Genomic DNA, 14420 nt, shown 5'->3' on the forward strand with positions numbered 1-14420 from the left:
TCTCTGCAAAAAAAAAAAACTTCATCCTCACAAAACAGTCCTGTGACCTTAAAAAAAAGAAAAGGAAAGAAAGAGAGAGCCGTTGCCAAAGCCCCTCGGAGGACACATTAAATAAAGTGGTTTCAGTATTTGGGGAGCGGGGTGGGTGGAGGGGGGACGTTTTATTATTGAAACGGAGACGTAATATGGATCATCTGGAGAGACAGCAAGGTGTCAAGCCACTTAACCCGTTGTAATTAGCAATGGGTTTCAACAGTAACACATGCCCAACATAAAGTGGGAGGGTCTGGGGACAAGCCACTCCTGAATTGGGGCCCCGGCTCGTAATGATGATTTCACGGCTGAGTGACAATGCTTCATCTGCTGCTGCTTGACTTAGTTTGGTCCAACCAACCCAGATTCTCTTCCCTCTAACAGACGGTGTGGACGGATCACAATACTTTGGGGGGTAGGGGTTAGAGCATAACACCGTGCTCTTAAATGACTACCTGGCATAACCAAATGAACTGAGAGAGAGAGAGAGAGAGAGTGAAAGATTGCTATAACCACAGTCAGCCATCTACATACATAAATATAGACGAGGGGAGCGAAAAAAAAATGAGAGAAAGAAAGAGACAGCCTTGACTTCAATTGACATTTCAATAAGTGGAACACAGCATTACCAATCCATTTGCCACAACTTTTTTCCCCTCTCTCTCTCTCTCTTGCTCTCTCTATGCGTGTGTAAGGCTGCTGAAACAATTATTGAGATACGTACCTTCAGGCCATGTATGTTCCGGATCCCTGGAGTCTTGCCGGCTGAAACAGTAATTGACTAGATTGTAGAACACATCACTGGGCCATTTACAAATGTGCAGAAAAGGAATCAGTTCTTTTTTTTTTTTTTTAAGAAATGAAATGAAATGAGGGTGACTCTGAAATTAGCTATAGAGGAGAGAGTGATTGAGATGTAGGGCTCTGGAGACCAAGGAGGGAGGTGGGTGGGTAGGTGGGGGTGGCAGAGGGAGAGAAAGAGAGTGAGAGATAAATGGGTAGCCGCTTTGCTTTCCGGGTGTGTTTGTGTTAGCTATTTTGATGCGTGCCGTTAATCCAAAGAAAAACACATAGATACATATGTATATTAAGATATGCCTCAGATAAGCTTGATCCGACCCAAGTCGGAAGAACAGATTTCAGCAGTATTTTCCATCGATTCGATACTGTTGATGGAACATTAACCACACCCAGGGCCGTGTCAGTCATGGGGTGCATCCGAGAGAACATGAGGAGGAGGAAATAGTTTGTACGACAAACTGTGCAACTTAGTATGTGCATTTGTGACTCCCCCTATGGGGAGAAGTTAAACCGCTTTTCTATAGAGACCCCTCGACATACGATTCCCGTTTGGGGATGATTGGATGTTATGTTCATGATACATGCTATTTTGGGGAATTAGGCCCAGTCCACACATTTGTGAAGGCAATTAGAGGTGAACAGTATGAGTAACAAAACCATTTGACGTCACAAGCCGGGAGTTGCATCATGATCCAAGGAATCCAGAGGAAAACATTTGAATTTTGATTGTACGACTTACAGGTCAAGCAGGTATAGACCAAAACATAAAGCGGCCCGGTATAGTGCCACCATGAGGCTGATTTTAAATATTTGCGGTGGAGGTTCTTCCTTGGTCTGCGAGTGAGCATGCAAAGGTTGACGCTGATTGGTACAGCAGTGTCTGAGATTATCTGTACACAGATACACACTTAGACCCACGGACAGGGGTGGAAACATCATCTCCACCTTCCAGACTATCGGGTAAAGGCTGGTGATGGGCCATAGGCGGAGTGCCTGGGTTATGCCCGGAACAGTCATACAGAGGTTTTGTGAATTTATAGATAATTGTTTTTTTTAATTATTTTTTTATAAAAGATCTGCAAGCTCACAACGTGTCACGGCTTAAGTCATTAAAGCACACTCAATATGTCCATCTATTACACGTATGGTGAAAATTCTACAATTGTCAAACAAAAACACACACACACACACAAATCTCTCTACATACCTCGCGGAAATATGGTGAGAGGCTCCGGCAGCAGTCCATTCATGCGTTGTTCATTCACCGTATTGCAGTACTAAGGTAAAAAAAACACAAAAGAGAGTGGATTGAGTGGATGGAAAATGAGAGCACAATTAACGGTTGAAGTGGTTCTAATGCAAAATTTGAAACAAATAACATGTTATTGGTACAACACCATTGTGTCTCATTACAATAGCGTCGCTCCGTCCTAATCTTGGTTAACAAAGGTCATGGCCCTTACATCGACTCTACAATACCACTGCTTAAGAACATGTTGTTGCAGTCACGCAGAAACCATGTGATGTGTCGTGAGCTTGTAATCTGCAATTCTCTGCAATTTAATTACAAAAATGTAAATGTTTGAAAAATGTCACCTCGACAGCGATGATTTGATTACATGGATAAAATGTAACTGTAAGCATCAGTGATTTTAAACATTGAAGAACAACGAAAAAAATAACCCTACGAAAATAGACCTTGCAATGCACATCATTCACAACACTAAAATGGATTGGTTTCTTTAAATAATGTCAGACACTGTTCCCAAAAATAAGAGCATGCTGTGTTGAAATCTGTTGCCGGTGAGGACTAGAGCCCTGAGGGCCTGTTCTGGACCACTGTAGCATTAACCCTTTTCTGCTCCAGGTCAACAGCTCACCAAACACTCATACCCTATAGGAATACACACACACACACACACACACACACACAAATGTACACTCAAATAAATACGCACACGCATCTACACAAAAATATACAGAGAAAGAAACACACACACACACTTTGGAGCCTTTCAACTGCTGCCAGCAGGGCAACATACCAATTGATGTTACATTGAACTAAACCCTCTGTTAAATGGTGTGTGTGTGTGTGTGTGTCCTTTTTATAGGCCGGCAACATTTGTAAATGAACATAGAGGCCTTAACCCTGACCATGACTCCCATTCCAACTACAGTCACAGATGGACATTGCATGGGGAAGGAAAACGTGTGCCAGCTTAATTATGAGCGCAGTATTAGATGAAGATACAGATTCTTTTTTGGGGACTTTTAATATGAACATAATATGTAAATATAGAATTGCTCTCTCATTGTGAAGGGGGTGGGTTGGGGAGGGGATGATGGGGCCAGCTTGGATGGGAATGGATCAGAATGGCTACCCAAGTGGCACAGCTGTTATTAAAAGGCCTATTTATCACTGTCAGGTCCCTCCTCGCTCCTAGCCCTCTGCTTTTACCCTCCAGCATTCTCACTAGGCCACATATGAACAATAGGTCTCACACCAAAGAAGTGCGTGCGTGTGTGTAACTGTGTATAGGCTTGGGGGGTGGGGGGGGGGGGGATTCACATACCTTTAATTTTCCGCTCAGCTAGCTTATTGATTAAGGCTACAATTACCACCTAATCTGTAGTTGTTGTATTAAAAGACATTCTCCTTTGTTGGCCAATAACTAAACAGCGTCCGATCCCAAATACCATCGCTCAGCCTTAAGGGACAAGTGTGTAAGAGGGGAGGAGAAGAGAAGAGGCGAGTTGGTCTCATCATCATTAGCAGACTATGGGCAAATGGGAGTAATGGTAGCTCTCTACCAAACAGACTACTACTGATTACTACAGACTGGCAGTCGAATGAGAGATCTGTCGGTTGGAAGGTGTGGAAAAAAGTTGCTGAATGCACCTGAGAGCCGACACCGACAGATTATGTTGCTAAAAATAGCCTTTAACTTGTTTTTGTTTTTTCAACAACAAGCCTGCTGCTATCCGACGTCGGTTGGCTTTCGACACTACCCTACACCCTTGTGACCCGACGCGACAGTGTACCCACCGCCCCATTCAACAGCAGATTTTCGGCAACAGACACTTTCCAACACTTACCGTCGCCGCTGTGCCATGGAGAGCTACCTTAAAAGCAGAGGAATTAGGGGCGCTGCCTACCTCCAGGGGGAGCCAAGAGGGGAGTTAATGAGGTCATGTAGTTCAGGGGTTCCCAAAACATGTTATGCAAAATATAAATTTGTTGTCTCCCGGGACCCAAACGTAATCCATTATGAATATGAATTAACCACTAAAGCCCTATTTAAAGAATTATGGAATATTGTTTTGAAAATCTTTTCATATACACACACACAAACACACACACACACACAGTATGTGTGTGTTTTTATTATTATTGTAGGAAACGTACTCACAACCCATGAAATGGGTCCTGACCCATTGTTTGGGAACAAGTGATGTAGTTCTCCAGCACCTGACATAGGCCAGATTTTATCTTTCAACAGAGGTTGTCTTTCAAGGCGTCAAACTGTGAAATAGAGATGCCTGGAAGAAAGGAGCATAGTGGAATGCTCAGCCCAATAAAAGCCCAGTGCGTAGACCAATGTTAAATAATGTACATAGGCGTTATCTTTGAGAATTAATTTCATTCTGCAAGGTGGGAACATTTTGAAAGTCGTAGTTCTCATCAATTGTGCTTATCAATGGATTATACTGTACACACAAACACAAAGAGAGAGAACGTTAGTTACCACGAGAGAGCTTAATGGATTGCCCTGTTTTTCACCCAACATGCTAGTTGCTCTTAATTCCTATTAATTTCACATAATGGCTGTCCACTCACCTGGAATTAACGACACCAAGGCAAAAACCTGCCGCGGTCTCAGCGGAGGCCAAAAGGCAACCACAGCAAACCCAGGAAAGTCCTTTGAATACCAATGCAAATGACTGCTGCGATGCATAACCCTTGCATACCACACTTAATGCGGGGCTGCTTGTGTAAATTATATTTCAGTGGACATAGTAGTTTTTCGTTGATCAGCTGGTTTTAGCACACCAGATTGTCCCTGGAGGGGCAGAAAAGCATTATGGGACTCCTGGATTTGTTTGCCAAAAGATTCAGTGTACGAATGCCATTCAAAATGTGTGGACGAAGCACTGCATTCTTGTGGATGCTGAAATGTATGTATGTTTTGTGTGCATAATGCAAATTCTTTATTTCTGCCGGCTAAACTAGTTTACGTTTCACATCAAAATCACAAAAAGTACAGGATCTCAGCTTTGATGTCGTGCATTTTGTCGTTTTAGAATAAGTGTTGCTCTTGATGCTTAGTCCCACCAATTTTCCAGTTCCACACATATTGGAGCAGATTCACCTTGAATAACAAAGCTGAATAGAGCTTGGTTTCGACACAGTAAAATCTGTGTTAATCAATTTGTAACTCTGAGACTTGTGTACAAATGTAAGCAAATGGACCCTTTTGTCGTGTATTTGGAGCAAAGAGACCTGTCTATCTTTGTTCAGACGAACAAGCACGTAATCCTTGATAAGCTGTGAGCAGCTCTCGGTTTGCACTTGGAAATTCTGGAGGACGATAGACCGACAGAGTGACTTATACTAATTGCATGGTTGCGGCTAGCTGTCCTTTCTTTACAAGTGAATACACATAGTTTTTTTTAATCAACCTATCACTTGACTGGTGGGGGCAGGGTATTGTTGTAATTACCACAGTATGTAACATATCAGATATCACTCATGTCCAAATCTGTAGGTTTCATAGGGGGGAAATGTCCCAATTCTCCAAATAATAATTCTGTTCTCTAATCCATCCAATGTGAAGACAGATTATGGAGATCAAATAATGATACAACACGTAACACAAGATATGGTTTATGCACCTCTTCAGGAAACACTACCCTTCCTCTTTGCCTGGCCTACTTGTTGTTAACTAGTTGTACGAACGCTTGTTTTATTGTTTTATTGGATCTTGTTTAGCCGATACAATTATTTGTTTTAGCTCCTGCTCATTTGATTTAGCTATTTTGTCTCATCTGTTTAAGGAAATAGGTAGCTGATATATTGCACTTTTACCTTAGTGCTAGGTATACTCTTGGTTGCTTGTTTTTGCAGAAAATGCACTTAACACTTCTGGTGATTAGTAGTTTTCGTTCCCTACCTATGTTGAATGCACTTATTGTAAGTCGCTTTGGATAAAAGCGTCTGCTAAATGACTGTAATGTAATGTAATGTAATGTAATGTAATGTAATGCACAAAAGGGTAAGAATATGAAAAACAATCTTCTAAACATTTCCCCCGAATGGAACAAACATAATGCCAGCAGAGGTCAACATATTTCCTCGTCCCTGTTTCACTACAGCTTGTCATCCCAGCAGCTGCCACGGCTCTCTCGGCTCGATCTGCCCGCCACCTTGCACTACTTAATGATCAAAAAGCATCCAGAAGAGAACGCATGATAAAAGATGGACAAAAATAAAACAAAACAAGGGGAGCAAATTGAGCCCGTGGCTCCAGTGGCATCATTGTGAGCTGATGGGGGGTAAAAGACATCCACAGATGAAAGTAGATTTTGAACAATTCCACTGCCCAGGGGGGCCTGCTCTTTAACCCATTCAACCAGGGAAGAACGCATCTACAAATGTCTTCTAAATCCTAACCTTTCTGAAAAACGTGTGTTGCTATAATAATATCAGTGGTTCTCAAACTTTGTCATGTCAGGGACCCCCAAAATTACATGCATTTGGTCGCGGACCCCCCATCTCAAAACATTTTGTTCCAGGGACCCCCAGAAGCAAAGATTTGAGTTACAAATGTTCGCTTTAAAGAATATATATTCAAAGATTTGCACACATTTTCACAAAAAAATTATAATCTCAGATCTCAGATCAGATCTACGCACTCGGTGCCGCACTATGAGCTTGTACATCTGCTATTTTTGAATAGCCAAAAGTATAAAATAGTGGTTATAGCTAAAATCTAAAATGACACAGATGTGTTCCCGGATCGAATGGGTTAATGAGGCAAAACTTTAAGTACTGAATAATAAATAATAAAAATTGACAGTTCATTTAGCTTTCACTGTACCTCGTAGGAAAACCCATTACAAGTCATTACTCTTAATGTCTGTGGCGTTGAACAGTAAGTATGGAGGAATAACGGAAAACAGATCTCCCTGGGAGGGAGCGGTGGATGGATGGGTGGACAGTGTGTGGAGGGACTAAAAAGTGATCCAGAAGCAAAAAGGCATAGAGCTCAGCATGTCCTGATTCAGTGGTTTTCAACCCTCTGCATATCAAGGTCCATTATTTATTCGACATTTGAGCCACAGACCACCGTTTGATGGGATTTAGACTCTCAGACCCAAGACTTAAAGGGATATTTCACTTTCAAAAAAACTTTTGGTCATTTTATCATCTACTCAGGCCTTTGTGAGCCCCCCAGACAGTTTTTAAGTTGCTCGATTCAGTATCTATATATTTGATATTCATTTTATCAGACACGCCCCCTTCCTATACAAACCCATTGTAACTTCAAACTCCATTTTAACCATGTTAGATTCATCAAAAACACCTGTCCTTGGTTCTGGTGACTCACTCTGCCCTCTTAATGCGTGAGGGGGCCGTATTTTTCCGATTTTTTTTTCATTTATTTTATTTTATTTTTTTATTGTATTTCATTTAAAAAAAAAAAAAAAAAAAAAAATGAACAAAAGTTTTTTTGAAAGTGAAATATCCCTTTAAGAGTATTTTGTTTTATCGTTGAATAGGATTTTGTCCACAATTCCATGCTGTATTGATGTTGGTACCATAGGAGGAGAGATCGCAATTCTTTAATTAAGTAATGCAGAAGATGTTTAGCAATTATTTAGCTCTTGAGAGCGTAACATTTTAATTACATGTTACGCTCTCAAGAGTTAAAGATCTATAAAGGGTCCATTTGGTTACCAACTCTCCGTCATTTATCTGGGGACCACCTGGAACCCCCTCAAGGACCACTGGTGGTCTCCGGAGGCCCCAGACCACTGGTTGAGAACCACAATTCCTAATTCATCCATGCATTTCCAAAAGTTAAACAATATTGTCCAGAGACAGAGACAACTTTGACAACATTGCCTGTTTGCTCAATCTTAACGATTATCCTATCTAACATCCTGAGTGCCAAGAGCCTAAAACGAACAAAGTTCTCTGAGGATGAACCTTTTTTAAACTAGCTTTGTGTATTTTCTGAATGTTAGACCCCTACACTGTATACAATTGAATTCTGGAACAGTGATCAAACCCTGGCATGCTTTGACATAATTAAAGATTTCACCTTCTCTAGTGACAGACACAGAGGAATTGCCTGGTTGTGTTTGTCCAGATAGAGATTACAGAGGTTTGTACCTCCTAACCTCCTCACACAACCTTTCTTTAAAACTGTCCAAGGTACATTGCCGGCAGATTTATCATTGAGAAAAATAACATTGTATGCTTAGGGCTGTCACGATTACAAATTTAAGTTGACGATTAATTGTCACACAAATAATTGCAATTAACTATTTAATAGTGTTTTATTTTTGGCATTTAACATTGGAACATTATGAATAAAAACGTAATTTCTGTTTGCCTTTTAGGCTTCTTAATCAAAAACTGCACAGGGCAGATATGACACATAACACAAAGAATTTACTCACACATTTAATAATTGTATACTTTAAAAAAATGTAAAAATAGCAGAAATAGCTACGCTTGATGTCCTGCTATTTCTGCTGTTTTTGGAAAATGATTGAAAATGTATGAACATTTTTCAACATGGAAACGATTATGCAAAAATAATTGCGATTATCTCAAATAATTGCAATTAGGCGATTGTGTAATAATTGTGACAGGCCTATGTATGATGCTGAACTGAATCCAAACCATTGTTAAGCGGAAAGATGTGTTGTAGCAACAATTCAAGATCACTTTAGGATATTGCCTGATTTTGCAGATATGAAATTTTTCTAAGTATTTAGTTTCCCCATATATATATGTAAAAGTGTGTTTTGCAATAGAACTCCCATAATAAATAATAGTTTACAGACTAGTATTTCTGTGTCAACTAGGCTAGCAGGAGTAGCACCGTTAAATAGACTAGCTTCTGTGATGCCAAGCACATCCCTACTTGCAATAAACACAAGTTAGCATAGCAAACAAACAACACCATTTGTTATTATCACCAAGGTACATTTTTCACTCTCATCCGATGGCAGCATCTGCCAAAGGGCCCATGACATTGAACCCCTTAAAAGCTCTGTTGATGCCGCTCAATGGGCAAGAGTACAACAACCTTATGTTAATGCATCCTCCTGCAGCTGCTTCCCAAGACCCTGCTACAGCAGTCCCTACACGATTCCAATGGTTTTCTGTGATTAAAGCAACCAAACTTGCTGCACTAGATTTTGTGGGGGTTTTCCCTCAACTGCCCGGCAAATTGCCAGGCAGGCAAAAAAAGGACCAATATAAAGGGCATTCAGAGGAACAACTAACTATACGTGCTTGCTAATTTATCACTCCGACACATAGGCAAGGACAAATCAACTCTTCTCACTGGCACCTAGCAAGAAAGCTAGCTAGCAGAAAATGGCTAAAAAAAAGCAAGCTGGGGGCAAATTTGCTCAAGACAGTTTGTACAATGTGTGGAAGAGTACAAACTACAGCCTGAGCCTCACTGTCACATTCACAAATTTTAAGAGGAGCTATTCTACACTGAATGCCTCACAAAAAAGATGGGTTTGGAATAGCTGAATGCAACATTTTCAACCAGTCAGCCAGTCAACCAGTCAATGGCAAACATTCTCTATCACCATTACACTATTTCAAGAGTGAAAATGTATCGAACCAGGAGAGACATAATGTAAGACATGTGCTGACTTAGAGATTCAGTGCTGACCAGAATTATGGCAGATATGGAACAGAACTCCCAAGTGTTTTAGTGGAGCTAAAATTTGCTTAATTTTAGAGATGTAAGGAGTGTACACTCACATATGACAACATGGCTTTAAGTTCTTCATCGCTTCTTACAGTGATCCTATCCCCCACCTCATCTTCATCTAAAAAAAAGAGAGAGAACGTATTATCAACTAATTAGTGTTGTATAGTTAATTGACAACACAGGGAACAACATGCTAATAATGTATATGACATTTGGATGAAGAAAACATTCAAAGAAAGAAAACAATCCAAGCACATCTCACCAAAAACATAAGCTGTGTTATAACAAACGTTAAGCTCAGAATGCCATGAGACATTACATAAGCATTGACAAGCAAGCATCACCAGACAGTACATAGTAGTAATGTAGCATGGTCTGTAACTGTGTTATATACCTGTATGGTACCATTATATCTTTATATGGTATCTCGACGACACAGTTAAACTGCAAATGAGGGCAACCTCAATGTCTTTCGAGAATAAATAAAGGTTTGAAATGAAAAGCTTGTTCAAAACAGGAGGACATGTCATTAAGTTGATCTTGAGTGACTAAAGTTTTAGACATTTTTATCAGAGATTGAAGCCATTCAACATGTATGACTGCAACTTACATTCAAAAGCAGTGATAGTGGCTTCGGGCATGACATCTCTGATTGCACCCTGGAAGTGTTTTGAAGAGAACATTTTTGCAAACTGTTAAAATGATAGGTTATTCCAGCAGGTAATAATCACCTACGTAGCTAACATTTGCAAATTAAGTTATCATACTACAAAGATTGGCTTCGGCAATGATATGATGTTAAAAGCAACACATTTTTAAAATAATTTTACAAAGCAGTTGTGTGTTTGTGTGCAAAGCAGTTTACTATTGGACTAAACACTGTACAGTGGTGGGAGGTAACTAATTACATTTACTTGCGTACTGTACCTCAAACAATTTTGAGGTACTTTTACTTTACTGGAGTATTTCCAATTTTCAATACTTGTACTTCTACTCTACTACATCTCAGAGGCAAATATTATACTTTTACTCCACTACAATTATTTGAAAACTTTAGTAACTTTGTAGCCATGGTTCACATGACGCTTATGACAGTCATGTTTCAGGGCTAGTAACTTTGTAGATTTTGATTACTATTACAAAACATACATTACCCACTTCAGCCCTATACATTTTGGCCATTTGAAAATAGCCAATGTGACGCATTGTGAACTTGTAGATCTACTATTTTCTAAAGATTTTTTATACATTCTATAAATTTGAAAACTTGTGAAATGGGATATTCTGCTTAATGTGTACTTTCTACTTTTGGTACATTTTGATACCAATACTTTTGTAATTTTACTCAAGTAAATTTTGAATACTGGACTTTTACATTATTTCTACATTGCAGTATTGATACTTTTACTCAAGTAAAAAACTTGAGTACTTTTTCCACCACTGCTGTTTAGCTATAACTGGTTTATAGTTCAGTGACAACAAGGAGAGAGAGACTGTCTGTTCTCGTTGTGAAACTTACCAGCAGGTCGTTGAAGCTCAACATGGATGGACAGTCGACAGATGAGTCCATGTCCCCAGTGGGGGTCCTGATGCGGATCACTACTCCCTCGGTGTCCATGTCGCAGAGGTTATTTAAAACAAGTAGAAGCATAACAGACAGACAGAGAGAGTCATACTCACACTGGGCTTGAAGCTATCGAAGCTAGCGAGCTAATTTCCTGTGTGTAGTGTAGTGGAGGTTTGCTAGCGACAGCTAGCAGCTAGCGGCTAGCATGCTCTGTGTGAGTAGTGACAGAAACACACACAGATGATGAGAGGTTGAGTTAAACAGCTGCTACAATGAGTCCGGCCGAACAAACCACCTCCAACGGCTCGTACCGAACGTGAGCTTTGACGTTCTAATTGTTGTTGCGATTGACACAAACTCTGAAGCAAGATATGTGAAGATATGTGGAGATGACGAACACAGTTGGTCAACTTCCTAGCTTTGAGGAAACCATCATTTCAGCGTTTCCGAATCAACATCCGGTCAGGATCTTTTCAAAATAAAAGTTCTTTGGGAGAGGAAAGAAAAAATGCTTCAAGAGCCAAGCTCTGAAGTCTCTGGAACTAACAGTTTTTAGGGCAAAATGTTATGAAAACATTCAGACAACAATTTTCTTAATGATTATATAATACGCACCACCTACAGATCTGGTCAATTGATGCTGTAGTAGGTTGTGTTGTTGAGTGAATACGAGTTTACCCGTCTAGTGGATAGGACATATTTCATTTTACTAGAGGTTCGGGCCGCTACGCGGCCTTCACCCACGCAGAGTTGGAAGTCGGTCAGTCCCATATATGCAGTTGACCATACATGGGCATAGCTGTCAGATCTGTGGCTCTGGACAACCATATCTCCATATATGCCTATATATCGGGTTTGTTTATGGTTATGTCTGAGTCATAGTGACATGCCTATATATGGTCGGATCGGCGGTCCTGGACAATCGCATATCCGAACTGCAAAAATAGCAGATATACAAGTCCACAGCGCGTCACTTCCTGCTGCGCTGCGAGCTTGTACATCTGCTATTTTTGAATTATTAGAAAAATATCGAACATTTTGAATAATTTTGATTATTAATCAATTAATCATTATTATTGTTAACATAAAATTTTGGCAATATAGAACGTGTCACCATTCAAAGTAATAGGGCGACAGAAAAGAACATGGCGGCCGCGTCCATTGAGTTAAATGGAGAAGTGGTGTCCTGTTATATTCGGTTCCTCAAGCTGTAAAGAAAAGAGCTGACACAGACACACACTGGTGCCCAGAGAGGAGAGGCTGTGATTATGCTGTCATTGTGATGAGGGTCAAGGAGCTGTTGAGACAGAATTACACTTCCCAACACAATGTAAAAACTAGGAGGAATACTTTAAAAACTTTGAAATAAATGACCCTGAATTCCGAAGTCTGAAAGGGAAAAAAAAATTACCTGTGCTTCTGGGGGAATGTGCAGTTTTGGTTGCTAAATATACACTTCCTGTCACAAGAAAAGGGACAACCAATAGGGCATAGTAGACATACAGTGTAGTGTGGCAAATACCATGTTTGACTTACCCCACCATCTCCTTTTTTTAAACATTATTTTTATTATTTAGTTATGTTGTTTTGGCTACACGTCAAATGTCATGCCAATAAAGCCTGTTGAAATGAATTGAATTGAATTCAAACGCTATGGACCAGAGCTAGAATCGCTGTTTAAAAAAGCTTGAAACATACAGAATTACTATTACTAATATTTTCTTTCTTTCTTTTTTTCTGTCTGTCTTTCTCTCTTTTTGGTAGATCATGTTAGACAGCAAAATAAAACTTTGTGCATCTCTTTTCAGTCTATATTTGTACAAGTAAGAAACATGGAGTTTGAAGCTACTTCATGAATGACAACTTATCACAAAATAATGTAAACCTAAAAAAAGAATAATGTAAACCTATATAGACCCAGTATCAGGCCGCCCTGTACCCGAATATTGTGGTCAGACAGCACACATTTTGTGCATCACCTTTTTTTAGCTGAGATGATGTAAGTAATTCGTACTGAGAATACAGTACATATTTTGTTTCTGTACCTTATAAATATTCTTCTGCTGACCAGATAAGAACTCTGATATATATATATATATATATTATTTTTTTATTTTATTTTATATTTTTTTGTGGTTGGATTTGCCTCCAATGTACTGTAATGAATGACCATCGGAACTCCATTTCAAATCTTTCATTAAGTTAAAAAAAAAAATCTATATCCACTGAATTGCCCATTTGATTTGAATAGATACATTTAAGATTGTGGTCAATCACTGTTCACCACAGAGACCTTTTCGTGATGGCTAGACCGCACTCTTGCATCGCATCACAGTAATAACTCACCAATAGCCTTAAACAAAAATATCTGAAAGAAAACTGCAGTTTTCTTCTTTACCAATGCAAGAGTTGAGATATTGTAAAAAAAAAAAGAAAAGAAGAAGAATGTAGAGCTCAGTCTTTTATAACAAAGTGATTGCTACATCAAAAGAATAACTGTCGCCTACTTTCCTTTTTACATGTTTAACCTTGCTTGAATAGACGAGCGATAATGATGTGAGATAAAGTTCAATAAAGCGTGTTCAGGTTCAGTGGGTGCCCAATAGTTTTCTTAGGACATTTTTAAGTTGAGAATAAAAAGCATAGACATTCCCCTTCAAAATTGAATTTAGATGACTACAGTATTATAAAGTCTTAATCAATCCTTGACTATTATCACCTTTGATTTCTCAGAAACTTGAAGACATCATGAAAATAGTGACATGGCACCAAGGCTTTCCAAGTTTCCAACCTTGACCATTTTGATAATGTGTCCTTTAAGAGAGTAGGAGGTTGCATTAGGGGTGCATGTGCCTTCATGGCCATGGCTTTTGAGGTATTCAAAGAGGTTTTCCCCCTCCCTCACCCTAGATTAACACAGCATTAGTATTTAAAGATTTTTACTCTGCATGAGTCATTAGTGTGTAATTGAACGTACAACAAACAGCACTTAAAACCATTGTTGATTACTGCCTTATCATTGTGGACCCAAATCAGTCTCTCTGCCCGCTCAC

The 14420-nt window shown here is 39.5% G+C and overlaps 1 protein-coding gene across 1 annotated transcript in view; it reads right to left on the reverse strand.

The window, feature by feature from the left end:
* Positions 1-11792, reverse strand: part of map2k5 (mitogen-activated protein kinase kinase 5) — a 66414-nt gene extending 54622 nt beyond the window's left edge. Inside the window, exons 1-5 of the mRNA XM_080428810.1 lie at positions 11320-11792; positions 10411-10459; positions 9851-9918; positions 2042-2111; positions 758-798 (exon numbers count right to left, since the gene is read on the reverse strand). Coding sequence (XP_080284936.1) covers positions 758-798; positions 2042-2111; positions 9851-9918; positions 10411-10459; positions 11320-11451 — 360 coding nt within the window. The 5' untranslated portion in view covers positions 11452-11792. The remainder of the gene's footprint in view (positions 1-757; positions 799-2041; positions 2112-9850; positions 9919-10410; positions 10460-11319) is intronic.
* Between the last annotated feature and the right edge of the window lie 2628 nt (positions 11793-14420).

This window comes from Gymnoscopelus braueri, assembly GCF_963280865.1.
Source record: "Gymnoscopelus braueri genome assembly, chromosome: 1".
NCBI classification, from domain to species: Eukaryota; Metazoa; Chordata; class Actinopteri; order Myctophiformes; family Myctophidae; genus Gymnoscopelus; species Gymnoscopelus braueri.